General features: G+C 46.4%; 1 protein-coding gene across 2 annotated transcripts in view; it reads left to right on the top strand.

Moving 5' to 3' along the window:
• LOC146855847 (src substrate cortactin-like) overlaps positions 1–18,905 on the top strand; it is a 175,966-nt gene that overhangs the window by 82,305 nt on the left and 74,756 nt on the right. For both annotated transcript variants that reach the window (XM_085653789.1, XM_085653790.1), the window contains exon 4: positions 15,650–15,779. In XM_085653789.1, the coding sequence (XP_085509915.1) occupies positions 15,650–15,779 (130 nt within the window). The remainder of the gene's footprint in view (positions 1–15,649; positions 15,780–18,905) is intronic.

The raw sequence follows: 18,905 nt of genomic DNA, 5'->3' as shown, positions 1-18,905 counted from the left end.
TGGAAATCGAAGGGCAAAGGTTGCAGTAAGATATATATATATATATATCCGGCTGCCAACCTCGAAGTAGAAAGACAGCCAAACAGTACTAATTTTAATGATATCAGGAGCTTATTAAAAAAGCTTGGAAAAACGTCAACAAAATGAACTCACAAAATGGTGGGATAGAAGATCTTTACAAAAATACCGAGATGCTGGAAGGTGCCACGTGGTTTGAGAGTAATGATCGCACCCTCCTACGAGAACCTGCATCCAGACATGCTTTCTGAATGAGCGACCAACAATCTTCAGGCATCAATGGATATGGTGAATATTCTCATCAAATACGCGGAAATTGATAGAGACAGAATCCTTAAAGAAATTGATGAATTAATCTGTATTCTTGAAGCAAGTGATCAAAAAGATTTTGTCTCCAAAGGGCGAGCTGATATTTTGAGCAAACTCAAACAACATGAAGATACTATAAAGATCCGTAAAGCCTTCAAATTTGCCTGGGATCGGGACGTTTATGCGGCGGGAAGGGTTTTTACCTTTTCCCGTAAATTTGACAATGTTAAAAGGAAGGCTTTAACTAGTCAAATATCATCTACAGCAATACCCAGTGGAGAAGAGAATAGCACTGCTCAAGAAGAATCGGATGCAAACTCATTGACGAGTGGTGATTCGGATGATGGCAATGGCTTGTTTCCCACTGTCCAAACAAGGATGGTAACTAAACGCACTTTAGGTGAGGAGCTGAATTTTTTAACAATGGGCAGGCAAGCGACTCTACGCCCCAGAAATCCTCAAAACCTGACAACCGCAGCACCAGCCAATGCCGGAGGGAGAGGCGCCGGCAGCGGCGTAAACACATCAAACAAGGGGAGAGGAGAGCGAATATGGAACCGGTAGATGGGCAAGATAATACCATTATCAACTTAACGAATACCACACTTACCAAAGCGGAAAACCAGCTGTTAGCTTTGGGCTTGTCTTTTTGCCCAGAGTCGAACTTCTCATATAAACAGTCTTTCATCGACATATACAAGTTTATATGGAAAATCAAGCTCAAAAAGTTTTTCCAACTCAACAAGTTACCGAATTTGACCAACAACGACAACACCACTCACGACAATCTTCAAGCCAGAGATCTCCATGCATTACGAGTATTGCAATCACTGGCCAATGAGAATTCCGACAATAAGGTACCTGACATTGATTCTGTTTGTATTGAGGAGATTAATACAGGAATGGCGGCTGCCAGTCCGTTTCGTCCCCCTTCCTCATTTTATCCTGTGATGCCAAAAGATTCCATAGATGTATTCAGTGACATGGTCATTGAGGATTTTAAAAAGTTGAAAATTTCTGTCAATTCCCAACGTCACAAGCAGAATTATCGAGTGAAAAGCTATTGGGCATTGATGAGGAAATTACAAGAAAAAAATGAAATTGTTGTCATGGGTGCCGACCAGGGCGGCAAATATAGTGCTATGACCGATATGCGATTACCTTCAAGAGGCTCAACGCCACCTTTCAGACTCTGTTACTCTAAAGTTGGTCATGAACACATGACTGTGACTAAGCTTTTACAACAATGGAAGAGACTGGGCTTATTATCAAAAAATGAATTTCTATTTTTGAAAAATGATTTTCCATCTACAGCTACCCTGTATTTCATTCCCAAGATTCACAAGGGTATTTCCCCTGTACCTGGCAGACCAATTATTTCAGCCAGAAACAATGTGTTGGAGGCTATGTCAAAATATGTCGATTATTTTCTCCAGCCACACATGACAACCCTGCCCTCCTTCATAAAAGACACAGGAGATTTCTTGAAAAAATTGCAAGGAATTGAGTGGCAGTCTGGATTTATGTTAATCACACTTGACTTAGCCTCGCAGTACACCAGCATTCATCACACACAAGGCTTCGAGGCTGTAAGGCATTTCTTAAATTACCGTGCCATTAATCTACATGACCACAACTGCATGTTACTCCAAATGATTGACCTTTGCCTGAACAGTAATTTATTTTTGTTCAATAAAACCCTGGACAAACAATTGAGAGGGGTTGCCATGGGAGTGTGCTTTTCCCCTACCTATGCCTGCCTTTTGGTGGGTTGGTGGGAAGAGCACGTCCTCAAGGTAACCCACAAGGAGGCTTGAGACACCCACATAAAATACTATGGCAGACACATTGATTACATTTTTATTATATGGGAGGGCACACAACATGAGGCTGCCCATTTTGTAACATCTATTAACGACAATGTCATGAACCTACAGTTCACTGCCACCCTAAGTACCCAGAGGGTAGAATTTTCAGATGTGGAGGTGTACATTTGGGAGAACAAGATTGAAACTAAACTTCATAGGAAGATCACCGCTGGCAATTCCACGCTGCATGCTACCAGTGCCCAACCTCCCCACCTCATTCACAGTACGGTGAATTTCTTCGGTTACGATGCATATGTATTCGTGAACCTGATTTAATACACTGTGAAAATGAGACCCTAAATCGTTTTTTGTCCCGGGGTTACAAACTGTCGAATTTACAGACTGCCTTGGATAAGGCCAATTCCCGTCCACGTGAGTTATGTTTAATAACTAGACAAGAACAGAATGTAGCAACAATGAGTGAAACTATAACAGATGACAGACAACCAATCAGACTAATCACCACTTATTGTACATAGGAAAAGATCATTAGTAAAATTGTTTACAAGCACTGGCCTATCATTCTAACTGACATGACATTGAAACTCCTGTTACCTGACCTCCCTGCCATCACGTTCAGGGGGGCACCTTCAATGAGGGATGCCTTGGTTAAATCCAGCCCTGAACTAACTTCTAAAACCACCTGGTTATCTAAATCTGGCTTTTTTAAATGCTTATCTTGTTGGGCATGTAAATTTGGAATCGATGTATCCGAGTATCATACAGCTTTTTCTGTTATTCCAGTCCCAATCAAAGATCACTACACATGTCGGATGGAATTTTCGGTGTACGTGCTTGAATGCACATGCCATCTTAAGTACATCGGAAGTACAAAATTACCAGTTTTTAATCGGATATTGCAACATCTTCGTGCAATTGTCAACTCGGATTCTAATTACCCAGTCGCCCGACATTTTAAAGCCATTCATGCAAATCAAGTCAGTGATTCAAAATATTTTGTAATTGGGGCAGTCCCTCCCTCAATTCGGGGGGGGCAATAGGGAGAGACAATTACGTCAGTTGGAGTCTTAATTTATTTTAACACTTGATACCAGAATGCCCAATGGCTTGAACACCAGTGAGGACCTCCACAATTTTTTATAATTATTTGTAATCATGTCAACCAGAACGCTCTCCTGGTATCCTGAGACAATACGCCAGCTTGCATAGAGATGTTAACTTATGACTCTCAATATCTTTATCTATTACTGTGATTAGAACTCATCCAATAGTTTGATATTGTCTGATATTCTCTGTTCCTTAGCATCTTCCAGAATAATTTGCACTGATATTTTATGTTCTGTATTTTTGAGGGCAGCGGCAATATAAGCACTATGCACTTTATAGGCTGAAGATAACAGTTTTTGTGACCTCTTGCACTAGCCCCACCATCTGTGTGTTTTTAGTATTCGTTGTAGGTTTTTATTTACATATAGCACTTTTTGCACTGATTTTGCACATGTTTTAGGGAGCAATGTCTTATTCTTATGGAGCTTTTTTAGAATTGTGTATTTATATCGATTTAAAATGTATTTTAAAAATGTCATTTTATGGTACCTATTTATCTTTTTATCAATCTTTTTTACCAATGAGGGATATTTATTGAATATGTAAATATTTTTTTATGTTCAAGAATTGGCACCATTGATTAGGCACTCGCCATAATTCTTGCTAATATGGGCATATTCATTGTTACAGTTACTATTACATTAAGATAAGCGTCCCTTCCAATCGATTTAAAAAAGATATAACAAGACACCATACATTCTCATGACCATTCGATTAATAAATCAACTGTCTTGTACAAGCATTGTTACCACCGTGAGGGCTGCGAAAGCCAATTGAAATAGAATGTTGTTAAAAGGGCTTTCATGTAACTTTGTGCTCCCTATGCAGTATGTTTTTCATGTTTACTTTGCACTATCACTGATCTCTCCAATGGTTGGATGCACTGAATTTAAATGTGGTGGTCCGGCATCAGCGCGTCTTGTGATCAAGATCGCGGAGGCGATCGAAACGCGTCTGAGGTGGACACTTATCTGTACCATTTTGGGTGAATAAAGTAAATATATGGAACTGTGAACACGCTCTTTTTGAATCTTTTGGAGAAATCCTTCTGGTGGTCCGTACCTGCGGTGCATTCCCTCTTGGCAATTGGAGGGTCAGGACTTTGTGTGTATATATATATATATATATATATATATATATATATGTCTTTTTGGCAAAAAGTTAAAATGAAATAGGCAAAAAGTTAAAAAGAAATACCGTTGCACACCAATCTCCCAGAAATGTGCACGATTTTTTGGGCTAAATTTTTATTGGGTTTTAACCGCCACGGAGTGGCTAACCAGAACAAGGCACATGTGAATCAAAAGAGTATCATATAAACATGCTACAACCAGATGACCTTGGAGTTATACAAAAGAAATTTTGAGTTTTTGAGTCCCGGTCACATTGCTGTTAAGGTACCCCCCATCAGAGGTGCATCCATTTACCCTACACTCGATCATGTTTTTGAGGGCAACCCTGTGCCTCAAACACCACCTTCTCCTGTTGGGCACACCAATCGACCCCCACGGCACCACATTGTGATGGTTGCGGGGTGGGGTTCTACCACTTTGCTGCGTTGTCGCGCTTTGCCACCAGAAGGGTTGTGCCCAGGAACGCCTTCTCTGCCTTGTGCCCTGGTACCACCGGTCCCCTCTCTGATTCCCAGAAGGATAAGACTGGGGAAAAGGGGAACCTCCCATACCAACACCTCTGTCAGCTCGCCTGCCACTGTGGCCCAGTACCTTTGCATGGCTACACAGCACCAGGTCATGTGGAAGAAGTCGGCGGTGGCAGTTGTGCATCTGGGGAAGGTATCGTCTGGCCATAGGCCAGCTTTGTGGAGGCAGGAGGGGGAGGTAAGCCACCTGGAGATAGTAGGTTTGGAACAGTCGTAATTTGGAGGAGATGGTAAGTTTGCGGGGGATCATCAGGGCAACGCGCCAATCCTCATCTTCTAGTGGGCCTAGCCAGCCTTCCCATCGAATCCGGAGGTAGTGGAGTGAGCCCGGGGAGTTTATTATAAGGGTACAATAAATTTGTGAGATCCCTCCACGCCCCAGGTTGCCCATCAGAATTTTACCTTCATGTGGGTTGAATTCTGGGAGGGGTTCTGTGTCCCCTATGTGTACGTGAAGGGCGTGTCTAACCTGGAGGTATTTGGAGAATTGAGTGTGCGTGAGGGCGCAAGTCTTCTGAAGATTGGCAAAAGAGTATGTGAGTTCACAACCTCACATCTCCCAATTTCGAAATCGCTATATCGTCCCATGCTTTGAAGCCCTCGAGTACTGCCACTTCCCCCAGCCAGGAGCCATGCCACAGAGAAGTTTGTTGTACATGGCGCAGGACGGTGTGCCAGGCCCCAAGCACTACTCGTGTGACCATGGGCATTCGGGAGGGAATCGGGGTGCCATATAGCGAGGACTGTAAGGCAGAAAAAACAAGTGATGAGAGTTCTAATCTATAGGCCGGGTCTGACCACCCCCGTTGAACCAGTCATGGGCAATGAGGATGTGGGAGGCGAGATGGTAGAGGTACAGGTTGAACATGCCCAGTCTGCCGTCCTAGGGGCCTCATTGACAGTGGGAGAGCACCAGTCATGCAGTGAGCCTCGCCCAGGAAGGTTCAGATGTCTCCTTTCAGCTTTCGGAACCAGGACCGATGAATCTGGAGAGGAAAGTTAAGGATCACATGGAGGGAGCGGGGTAGTACCATCATCATCTTAAATAGGGCTATATGGCCTGTCACATTGAGCGGGAAGGCTTTGCCACGTGGTCAGGTCAGCTTTAGTTTTCCGGAGCAATGGTTGTTAGTGCAGGGCCCCCGTGAGCTCAGGTGCAGTGCCACCCACACTCCCATATATTTAAAGCTGAGCTTCCGAAGAGGGATGGTCGATTGCCAGTCAAAACAGTCTTGTGCGTGGGCCATGGGGACCAGCATCGATTTAGCTGGGTTTACTCTCTGGTCAGAGGAGAATCCAAAGGCCTCTAGAAGATGCAGGCATTGGGGGCCGCTCCTTGCTGGGCCTGCCAAGTATAAGAGGACATTGTCCACATATTCAGCAATGCGGTCCTCATGGCTGACGTCCCAACTCCATCCCTTGTATAGCGGATCCCTGCGAATGAGTTGGGCTAGAGGCTCCATTACCAAGGCGAAGAGGAGGGTGTACAGGGGACAACCTTGCCTGGTGCTGCACTTAATGGGGGAACAGATCTGAAAGGATTCAGTTTACCTGGACCCGGGTCGAGAGTAGAGCACATCCTCTATGGGCCGTGGCCAGCGTGGGTCAGTACTTTACAGAGGTATTCCCAGTCTACTGTGTTGACAAGCAGCAGGACAAGGTCGTGCGATAAGGAGTGCTGGTGGGCTAGGGCTATGTGGAGCCTCCAAATACAGTGTTGTGTGCTCTTTTGGGGGCATTTAGCCACATTGATCGGGGTGGACAAGGGTCAGTAGCACTCTTTTCAGGCTGTTAGCTAGGATCGTGGCAAATATTTTTATTTCACAATTGAGCAGGGAGATGGGTCGGTAATGGGCACTGGAGGTGGAGGGGGATTGTGTTTTGGGGATTACCACTATTGTTGCAGTGTCGAGCTCTTCTGGGAAGGAGCCCAGGTGGTATGCCTCTTCAAAGAGGGTGAAGAGGTGGGGGAGAAGTAAGTCTCGGTTTTTCATCAGGTACTCCATGAGGAACCCGTCTGGGCCAGGGGCTTTCCCTGCTCTCTGCTCTGAGAGGGCATCTCCAATTTCTTCCATCGTGATGGGTTCGTCTAGTGGTAGGGCGTGCGCCTGGGAGAGTGATGAGAGGGCAACCTCATGTAGAAGACTGTCTTCGGTTGCCTGGCCTCCGCCCACCGGTGAGGAATATAATTCCTTATAGTACAGGGCATAGGTCTGTGGTTTGATGCTTATGGCCTGCGGCATCACTAATCTCTGGGACTATTCTGTTGGCCTGATGATGGGAGGCTAACCAGTACAACATTTTCCCATTTTTATCTCCCCAACCATAGATATTGGCTGTCATTGCCCACCAGAGAAGCTTGGCCGCCTCTAGGGAATGTAGATGAATGTCCTGCCGAACGAGGCGCAACTGACGAGAAATGGTTTCTCGTGGGTCAATGAGGAGGCATTGATCCAGGCAGGAGGCTTCGGTTTCTAGTTGCGTGATAAGGGAGAGGCGCTTGCATTTCCAGTGTCTAATCAAGTGTTTTGCGAAGCCCCGAATTGCAGCTTTACTGGCCGACCATAGCGTGCTCACTCGGGCTACCGTTCCGGAAATCTGATTGAAGTAGGATTGTAGCTGTGTCTTTAGTGCCTGGACGAAGTTTTGGTCTTGGAGATACCACGCTTTGTTGCGCCACATGGGTCTAGGTGCTGAGGGGGAGCGTCCCAGGCTGAGAAGGAGGAGCGAGTGGTCTGAAATCCCTCTGGGGAGTATGTCAGTGTTGTTCAGCGATTGGCAGTCTGGGGCCTGTAAGAGGATAAGGTCAATGCAGGAATGTGTGTGGTGGGAGGCCAGGCTGTGTGTATATTGTTGGAGTGTCGGGTGCCAGACCCGCCAGGCATCACAGATGCCCCAGGACGCCATCCAGTCCAAAAAGTTTGGTCCCAGGGTTCCTGGAGGCAGAGGGCCGGTACAATAGAGTGTTGGTGTGGGGACTGCATTGAAGTCACCGCCCAGTACGATGAGTCCATGCAGGAGTTGGGAGAGGAGTGATGATAGGTCTGAAAAGCACCCCCTTAGGGTGGCCGGGGGTACAGACATAAAGAGCAACACAATCACCTGCCCCTCCAGGGTGCCCTCCAATGCTATATAATGCCCTTGAGAGTCACAGGAAACATGAGAGACTGTGAGGAGAAAGGACGGTGCAGAAGGATGGCAGCTCCAGCGCCCCCGCAACTCTGTGTATACCCTGCATGGAAGACCATGTCGTAGCCTTTGTGGTCCAGGAAATTACACTGTTCGCCCTGTAGATGGGTTTCTTGTAGGAGGAGGACTTCTGCTGTGTGGCCGCGGGCAAAGACCGCCAAGTGTTTACTCCGGTCTAGCAGACTGTTGACATTCCATGACAGTACCTTGAATGTCCTTAAGCGGGGTTAAGTGTGCTCTTAGATCGATGCGTGTGCTCGGTGGGGACTACTGAGGGGGGCTGATGCAGCAGTAAACTGAGTGACCTCTAGACTCTGGTAAGGAATTGATCTGAGGGGTCGCGGTTGCTGGGGAGCTTAGTAAGTGTGCCGGTACCTAAAAGGGAGAAGAAGTAATGAACAAACAACAAATCCGTACATCAAGAACCCCACCCCCCAACTCCCACCACACCCCATACTTCTACCCTAGAAGCATCTGTCGCCCAAGGAAACAAAAACATGGCACTCAGCATAGCAGTTCTTGATGAGTCTGTTCGAAAGGTTGGGGCGAACCAATACCGGCTACAGGATTAAGCAACACCAGCTGCTACTAAATGGTGGATTTGTTTCAAGTTGAGGTGGCCAGGCGAGAAATCCTTTGTGTCGCGGCACCTAGCAGAGGACCGCGGCAGCGCTCTCAAGTAGCAAGTTACTTGTCTGAGGTTGGGCAGAGCAAAGGGCTCCGAGAAAGGTCAGTCAGAATGGAGGACCGCAGAGCTTTCCAAGGAAGGTGGCAGAGGGAGCGCATCGCCACCTGGGTCTTTCCTCTCAGTCGCTGCTTGTCCGCTGGCCGGGTCCCCACCGACTCGAGCCGGCAAAGTGGGTGAGCCCTGTGGGGAGGTCGAGCCAGTCCCACCCTGGCGCCGCCGAGAGCGGTTGCGTTGATCCTTAGGAGGGAGCTGGAGGTGCGTAGTGGGACCCGCGGTCGGGCTCGAGCACCAGCGGAGGAGGAGCGTTGCTCCCGCAGTGGTCTTTCCTCTGTCAGCCACCGCCAAACCTCGTTGGGGTGGGCCAATGAAGATGGATTTATTCTGGAAGATGACTCTGAACTTAGCAGGGAAGCGGAGGCGATATTGTAGGCCCATATTTCGTAGTTTTTGTTTGACATCCTGGTAGGATCGCCTACATTGCTGGACTTCTCTGATATAGTCCGGGAATATCAGGACCTTGGAGCCGCTGTGTTGGAGATTTGGTCTGGTGCGTACCTCAGCCAGGACCGCGTCACGGTCTCAAAAGTTCAGGATGCGGATGATGAGAGGCTGCGGGTCAGTGCCGGGAGGGAAGCCTCGGGGCCCGAGAGCGGTGGGCTCGCTCCACCGCAAACCAGGGGGACAGGCATCCCTCGGGCATCCAGGACTCGAGCCATGTCTCCACGAGGTCTGCCATTCGCTGCAGGGCCTCCCCTCCCACCACCTCACGGATCTCCACTGTACGGACATTATTACGTCTTGGGCGGTTTTCAGCATCTTCCACGCGGGGGTGCAGCTCCAAAATAAGGGCCAGAAGCACTGAGACTGGAGATTTAAGAGCTGTGACATCTTCTTCGACTGTGGAGATCCAGGCCTCAGTCTATGTGATCCTGTTTATTGCGATGCAGTGGTCTTGTCGGAGCAGTGCGACATCCATTTTTACCTCGCCAACTCTGGCATCAACTGCTGCTTGAGAGATTTGAATGGCTTGTAATATGACTGAAAGGTTATTAGGTGTGGGCCCCGTCTTGTCCAGGTCCAGGATCCCGGGAGACCCGACGCAGGCCCGCAAGAGCGGGTGGCGTAATGTTCTATCGGCATTTGCGTGGACGCAGTGCGTGGATTCTTGTCTTTTCCTATGGCTGCAATGTCGCCGAGGCCCCGCTGATCAGCCGAGGGGTGCTAATCCAGGCAGCCGGGAGGGACAGTTCAGTCATGGGGTGGTCGTGGCACAAGACGACAAGGGGGGGCGGAAGGGGCCGCAACCCACCACAGGCAAATCTGCTAGAAAAAGGGGGGGCTCCCACTGCCCAATCAGTCTCACCTTCACCCCCATGGGGCCCACCCCCAGCACCAGGGGGGGCAGTTCCAGGTTGCCCTCAGTGGATCAGGTCGCAGCCATCCAGTCCATCCCCCCCCCCCCCCCCGACTGCCAACCGGGGAAGGAGGGCCTCAAGCGCCGCCTCCGCACCGAACCGTGCGGCAGTCTGGGGCGGCTGGACCTACAAGGGGGGCCTCGGGAGTAATTAGAAGGGGTGCCCTGGTCACAATCCCACCAGGGCCCGGGGGGACCAGGCCTCAGCACCCCCACAGTTCGGGCCCGGCAGCAGTACAGCACAGTTTATAGTAGGCGAGATCCACTCCTTGCTGTGGTCCTGTGGGAGTGGGATGGTGAGCTCAGCTAGGCCAGGACTGTCGTGGGGCTTCAGTTCCCCAAATCCGTCTCTGCACCAGTCGTGCAGTGAGGCCTGGTTTAGTGATGTCCGAGAGGGGGGCCTCCAGGCACAAGGGGGAGGGAAGGGCGACCCACAGCAGGTTCCGGGCCAGTCCAGCAGCCTAGTTGGTACTCGTGCCCGACCCCGTCAGGTCATACAGGTCAAGTCTGCCGGTCGCTGGGGGGGGGGGGAGCGCCACAGCGGGAGGCCGGGACCACGCAGCTGACACATCCCGGGCCTTCCGGGGCCACTCCTTGCACAGCTAGTGCTGGGGGCTTGGGCGATGCCTTTCCCTACCTCAAGATGGCTCCGGTCCGGCCCTAGCATCTGCGGCTTCCCCTACTCGAAGGAGGCCTGCCGCGGCCTCGGCAGCTCCACCACACCTCTCAGCTAGCGCTCAGCAGTGCAGGCGTATGACGGACTGCCCGCTGTACCGGAGTCGTCGGGGGTCCACCTCAGGATGGATGTGGGGCTCGGCCCCCAGGAGCAGCAGCTGGTGCCACAGAGAAATACAGGATATGGAAGGCCCACTGCGGAGCTAAAGGCTCAGACGACCGCCATGTTGGTCCTCTTGGCCACGCCCCCAATTTGCCAATTTTATTCTGCTTTCAGCAAACACCAACGTGTTTCAACTCGACAGAGTCTTGTTCACAGTCAGCGAGCCCTTTTTCCATTAAAATGTTTATACAGTGTCCTGTCCTGCCCACTAGGAGCATTCTGGGGAATAGAGTCCACAAAGTACAACACATTAAAAACTATTGCATACATCTTGGAAATTGCTGTTCTGTGGTGCCCAGCCCATTATCCTTCTAATGGTGTATCTCTACATCAGGGACCCCCACATTGAAGTATGTTATTTAGTGATTAGGGCAGCATTTATTCATGTGTATTGCATCATCTTTCTACTTGGTTGGCTGCCACCCAAGCAAAAGATTAATAGACGCCCATCTATCAATGGTTGTACTAGCTTGGGCAATATATGTGTAGTTAGTGGCGATAAAATTGTACTGTAATGCAGGCTGAGTGCCGTTCGTATACGTAGCACACTCCTAGTGTCTCATAGCTAAGTGCTTAGTTATCTGTTGTATGGGGTGTGAAAAAATGGAAAATTCCAAGTTATCATGGGATCTATCTATCTATCTATCTATCTATATCTCTATCTCTATCTCTATCTCTATCCCACAATCGTTTTTGCCGGTTTCCCACAAACAATGCCAAGGCCACTTAAATCCTTATCAGCGTGTTTTTATTTTCTTATAAGGCAAGTCACTCGACGCGTTTCGGAGACAATCTCCTTGTTTACGAGTGCAATATAAACCACCGTGTTTATACAATATCATGTGACTCCTTTCCATAATAGACAGTGGAAACCGATTGAAGGTGTCTAAACGTTTAAGGAGCTGGAAAAACAGACTTTTTTTCATCAAGGCCATCTGTTTGAGAGATACATCATGCGTTATTGCATTTAAAGTGGAATGCAACATATAAATTAAAAATTTGGTCATAATTGTTAACCAAGACAGTTTTAAACACAAAGAAAATCATTAATGCATACCGTGATGAATGACAATGCTCTTGCATTATTAGGTACCACATCTTATCATGTCAAAAATAGTTTGTGAAACAATTTTAAACCTTTATGCTGGCAAGTATGCAGTTCAGTATACGTGGGGGCAACCCATCCTTTGTCATAATGCGCGCTTGATTTAAAGTTAACAAGATCGCTTTTGTTAGTGACTCGTTCGCTAAGATAAAGCCCCAGTGGGCATGCCAGCTATAAATGGATCTACATCTAAATCATTCAAAGTGCATATTTGGGTGATCATTCTAACTATTCTACGCCCAATGAACAAACAAGTCCAACTCCAGTGGGCAAAAACACTCATTACTTGATCGTCAGTGTCTCCACTTCCTCACACGTGTCTCCAAACCGCAAGCTTAATTACTTTATCCATCTTACATTCCACTCTCCGTTTGAAACTAACCAGGAACCTGTAAAAAATCATAAATTAAACAAAGGTGTAAAACCATATCACAAATACATCACTATTTACATTCACTATACAATTATATACAAGAGAAGTTAATATTAAAAACATTCAGAACTACAGGTGTTATAACAGTTAAGTAGTGTCAGTCATAATAAAGATGAATTGGTAAACTAAGAGATCCATATCCTAGATGTATTGACTGCGCTTCATCACAGTTGTGGCCCTCAGGTTGCATTGTGCGATATTTTATAATCATTTTGGATTCCAATCATCTTAACTCTTGGACTCGGTCACCTCCTCTTACTCCAAGACAACAAACGATAGAAGTGCATTATTACCAATGTGATGGGCCGCAAAATGTCTTGCAATAGGGTATTACTTGTCATTATTCTCTATAGCCCTCAGATGCTCCAAAATGCGCTTTTTGGCCTTATGTATGGTACTACCAATGTAGCATTTGTCACAGAGGCATCTGAGGGCATAAACAACAAATTCCGTGTTACATGAGAAGTGTCTCAGGATCTTGAACGGTCTACAATGGGGAGACAATTTAATTTCTTTGCAATTAGCACTATACTTACAGGCCTTGCACCTGCCACATTCAAAGAACCCTTGTATAGTGCTTTTCTTTGTGTCAGAAGTGATCAATGTTCTACAAATCGTGCCTTTATGGACATAGCCTTACGGCAAGTTATTTGTGGGTAATCTTCTATACACTTAGCTAGGTCATTATCAGTTTCGAGGACCTCCCAGTATTTACTAAGGGCCCCTCTGACCTCTCTTGATCGTTTATTGTAGCTGGTTATGAACCGAACATTGTTAGTTGGCTCATCAACTAAATGTTTATTGGAAACTGTTATTCACGTTAAGTAAGTCACTTCTTTCTCTCTTGTCCACTTCTAAACGAGCTTTATCAATGCATTTGGAAATGTATCCTCTAACTTTGAATCTTTCACATATCACTAGGCTCTCTTTGTCATAATCCTCTCTCGTACTGCAATTACGCTTTACTCTCAACAGCTCACCCAGGGGAATACTCCTGATAAGGCTCCCTGGGCGGCAGCTGTGAGCGTGTAGCAGGCTGTTTCCAGCTGTATCTTTTCTAAAGAGAGCTGTCGTAAGTTTGTTGTCTTTAATCTTCACCGTGATGTCTAAGAATTCAATAGTTTCATTGCTAACGTGACTTGTGAAAGTCAGATTCAAAGTGTTAGTATTCACAGATTCCATTGCATCATCGGCACTGCCATCCCAGACACAAAAAATGTTATATATATATATATATATATATATATATATATATATATATTACCTACTGGCGGTCGCCAGTAGGTAGTTATAGTTAGGACCCTGTTTCCATAGGAAAACCGCAACATTCTATTTTGAATAACTTTGGCGCCGGTCGACGAATCCTCGCGAAATTTTCAAAATAGGTGGGGCGCTACGCTCCGCTCCTACCCTGAAAGTCTCGGGGTGATTCGTCAAGCGGGGGCTGAGATAAAAGGGGGGTCCCAAAACGCGTTTTTCCCATGCATTTTTCCATAGGACCTTTAGACACAGCTACAGCCCGAACGGCTGAACAGAGTTCCTTGAAATTTGGCAGAGAGGTAGTCTACAGGTCAAGGAAGTGCCTTTTGTAGGTTTGGTGTAAATCTGTTCAGTAGATTCTGAGAAAATAGCCTTTAAATCAATATATATATCTGAGCCAGCTTACGGTGCGCTTACGGTGCGCTTACCGTACGCGTACGGTGACGTGCGCGAGCGCGATTCTGATTGGCTGTTCGATCTAAGTAAACATTCGAATCGGTCGAAACCAGGAAGCGGCGGCCGCCATTTTCTCTCTCGCACTCTGAGGGGGGAAGCAAAAACAAAGACAAAAAACATCTAAAGGGGCAGTATATTCAGTTCTTAACCAGCCAGCATCGATATAGGTGTCCCCAAACAACCCCCAAGCCCCAAAAAAACAATTTTATTTATTTTCGAAAAATTGCCGATTAAGCTTACCGTACGCGTACGGTTAAAATTATAAAAAAAAAAAAATTATCCACACTATCCCCACCCCGTGTGCAAATGTTGCCCGAAGGGCACCATTTGTGCATGGCATATAAGCACAATGCAAGTACAAATGAATACCTTTCACAACGAAGCGCATAATATGTCCCCCATGTGCGCACGGTGCGCGAAGCGCATCGTGCGTACATGGCCCATCCCGCGTAACGTGGGCACGCGGTTTATATTTACGTTCGTCCAGTTTATTTTCAGAGCCATTCGTAGATTCCACGATCTGGTTTACAAATTCCATGGTTGTTCCCGTCATGTGTTCACTTTTAACGGGGGAATTTCATTGGTTTTTTACGAGTGAAATGTACAGCTAACTATAACTTGTGTGAAACCTATGGTTTTTTCAGTGAATATATATATATATAACATTTTTTCTGTGTCTGGGATGGCAGTGCCGATGATTCAATGGAATTTGTGAATACTTTGATTACTTTGAATACTAACACTTATATAGTAGATATGGAGTTAAGAATAATAAACCTGTACCTAACTATATACTGACCGAACCTATACTAGAAAAATGTAAGTGAACATATATCACTTAACTCTCAGCACGTCATTAAAGGTCAGAAATGTTTCTGGATTAAGGCATACCAGTAAAATGGCCTCCAGCTATGTATTTGAAGCCTGTCCTGTAATGTTTGGAACCAGAATACTGTCTTATTACAATTAATGGAGCAGATCATTTGCGCTACCACAGATGTGTGCATCGGTTGCAGTGCAAGAATTTATGTCACTGTTTCTGCACTGCAACTAATTTGTGACCCAACCTTGGTATGTCGCACCCGTAGTCTTGTCTTGTCAAAACAACCATGCTCACATTTTTAGGGTGGGGGACTATACTTAATAATGAAGTGGCAATATTATTTTCTATCTTCAATGCCCCTACTCGCTTTAGAGTGCATAAGGAGATATGGGAAACCTTATGAGTACTAAGTCAATAAAAAATCAAATATAAGAATATTATTTCATGAAAACGACTTATGTACAAGGCTAGTTAGCATGTTTTAGACATTGTACTAATCACCTGTAAATGTTTCATGCAGCATCCATGAACTGAGGAATAAAGTGTCTGAGGAACATGATGTTTTGAAGAAAAAGGAACAGCAGGAAGGTCCTAAGGCTTCCTATGGCTATGGAGGAAAATTTGGAACAGAGAGGGACCGGATGGATAAGGTAAACGAGGAGTGCCTGAAGCCAGCAGGCCCTACTATTCCACTTGTTTTGTTAAATGCTCTTTTGGTTTACCTGTATGCCAGTGGATATCGGGTGGTCAATACTCTCGGTAGAAAAGCAGTGACACTGGCAGCATTCAGGGACTTGTCTTACCCTATGTTGGCTGCTTAACTTCGCATTGCACGACACTGCGCTTGGGTGCCTGGGACAGTTCACCCATGGGTATATGTTCAGGAATTGACCAGAGTAGCACAAAGTTGATGTATTCTTCTGTGACTGGTGGTTTGTAATCCGTGACATGAAGCTGCTATCTTGACTCATAGTTGGCTGGGTTGTAATCCTTTCCGGCTGTGCATGATCCTCATGCAATATTCCAATAGGTGCAATCCCCACCTTTCTATTTTTGGAGGGATTTTGGATCCCGGATTTCAATGGACTCTCATTAACACCCGCTGGTCCTTCACAATGGTACATAACTTTCCACACTGGAACATGCGATGCCGCCGAGTCACACTACAGGCAGGGTCTCTTGTCTCAGGTTGTGTGTAGGCTTTTTTTGTTTCTATCAGCTTCAACTGGTATTGGTCCACCTCAGTAGGTCTTGGCCTGGCTTCTTTTGAGCTAAGATGTTGTGCAGTCCTCCACTGGTATCCCCTATTAGTTCAGTGCAGAGTTTGGGGTCGAAGTATGTGAGCTAATCGACTGATGTCACTGTTTCTTTTTTTTCTGTGAAGTCCTTGTCACAATCTCCTGACCACTGAAATGGACCGTACCTGAGTACACCTCAGTGGTGCACTGACGGTGGTAAAATCTTTAATGCCCTGGGAGCAGTAGTTTTCTAGGCCTAGATAGTACCTAAGATCCGGTACATTCCCTGGGTTGGGCTCTTTATTGACTAATGCCACTGGCTGGCTGCGTTCATCTGTGGGAGAAAATGTGACAACTGAGCTCTGGTTCGCACTTGCCAGCGTTCAGAGTCAAGCCAGCTGCTTCTTTAGACGAGAATGTCATTGCTGTAGTTAAACCAGTTTTGATTGGCTTTAGAACCCTTCAGATGGTTTTCTAAAAGATTGTTTATACTGACGATGTTCCAGAGTTGAGACATTTGTATCAAAAAAGCCACTGGTGTGATGATAATGTAGCGATATAGCACGACTGTGTATACCGCTGTAGATGATGGTATCCCTTGCATAAGTCCAGTTTACATAAGAGACCGGCTTCATTGAAGCAGCTGACCATGTCAGTCAAGTGTGGTCCTGGGTGCCTCTCTTTTGATGGCTATATTTTGTATCCTCATCCATGCATATGTCTATCGTCTTGCGGTCTCATTTGCATACAGCCACAGTGGGAGACATCCGTGGAGTGGGATCAATGGACTAATGGGCTGCTCGAAAATTTCCTGGTCCTGCTGCTCTTCTTTTACTTGCTGTTGTAAATGTACAGGCACCCAGCGGTCTTTTTGAGCCACTAAGTGAAGTGCCTCATGTATATGAAGCATGAGTGGCATGTCCTTCAGTTTTCCTTATCCTTGTAATAGCTCTAGGGGTGCGCTCATGATCTAATGTTGCGACGACACGGGGTAGGCCATGGACATGAGTTATATTGTGGCGTTGCTTAGAAGGCACGGTGGTGATGCATCACCTTTGAATATGTGGACGACATCTTGCAGAATTATAACGTTGTCACCAAATGCTTCACCCCCTTGCAAGACATTTATGTTCAATGGTGACCGCTTTGGCTGCACCGACATCTTTTCATATTCGGTCACACACATGATGATGCAAGTAGCTCGACTGTCCCACAGGAAAAGTGATGTGGTTCCTCATTCGTATTGCAGTTCAGGCCCCCTTCTGGAGCTCCTTTTTCTCTAGCACATAGGTTTGATGTAACCCATCAACAGGTGCTGGGGCTTTTCACATCAAATATAGGCATTTGTCCTGCACTCTTTCTTGGGGTCGTTTCATGGATTAGGCAGAACTTTGAGTGTCCATGTCGAAAGAGCTTTCTGTCCTTGTCATCCTTGAAACTTTGCATCTGGTTTTGAACTCCAACAGTCCCTACACGACACACACTTGCAAAGTGGTTTTCTTTGCTGCAGCTTTGCTGTCTCTGGTCGACTATTAGGCGTTCCTCTGCATGGGGAGATGCCAGGCCACAACATCTGCATATTTCGTCACCTTTGAATGTCGAGTACACCTTCTTGCCCTGGGGCTTCCTCCAGACACCATTTGGTATGCCTGCTCAGTTCTGTTTCATCCAGCTTCTATGCTGACAGCGTGCATCACCATTCGTACGTCATCCTGGACCATGTGGAGTATTTGTGTGAGGGGCTCCTTTAGATCCTTCAATGATTTACAGGCCTATGGCCTCTTCATCGTTGATCTTGTCAACGTCGCAGTAAGTCACCTGCTTCTGCAGTTTTGTTGCAACATTGTCCATGGATTCATAAGCTCCGTGACATGGAGTATTCAACGTGTCCATTTCTAAATAAATGTTATGCTACTGGCCAAACTTCTCAATTAGGCCCTTTACTAGGCCTTTGTAAGTTGCAATGGACTCTGGAGTAAAAGTTACTAAGAGATCCTTAACATTGTCACCCACTATGTTGAGGAAGAGATCTCTTGCCTGCTCAACAGTGTAGTTCTTGCATGTGGTGCAGAGGGAATGTTCAGCTCTTCGGTGCTGCTTTTCTCACCTGGGGCCCGGAGTCTCGGAATCAGTAAGCTCAGTAGACCGTGGTGGTGAACGATGGAGCTGGAGAGTCCCTCTTTCATGGCCGTGTTAATTTGCGTTTGAGTCCTTCTGGATGTCTTATTAGTTGTTTTTTAAGCAATAGTGTGATGCACTGAGTGGTGATGCTCACATCTACCAAATACCCAGATGTTGTTAAGACTCTTTTACTGTCTTAATGCCATGCCCAAGAAAATCCAAATGAAGTTGATTTACTTAATAAACGGGAAGAGAAAAAATATACAGTTGTCTCTTGAATGAGACCACCACTCTAGCAACAAGGTCCCTAAGATTTGTTGATGGCCCAGCTACAGATGTTTACCATTTTCCAATTTAAGGGAAGCGTGAAGTTCCTCCATGTGACAGGGTACTCTTTAGTGAAATAGGTTTGAGGTT

The sequence above is a fragment of the Triturus cristatus genome, chromosome 4_1, assembly GCF_964204655.1.
Source record: "Triturus cristatus chromosome 4_1, aTriCri1.1, whole genome shotgun sequence".
Classification (NCBI taxonomy): domain Eukaryota; kingdom Metazoa; phylum Chordata; class Amphibia; order Caudata; family Salamandridae; genus Triturus; species Triturus cristatus.
Note: the sequence above shows the minus strand (reverse complement) of the source record. Positions and strands in the feature narration are given on the sequence as shown.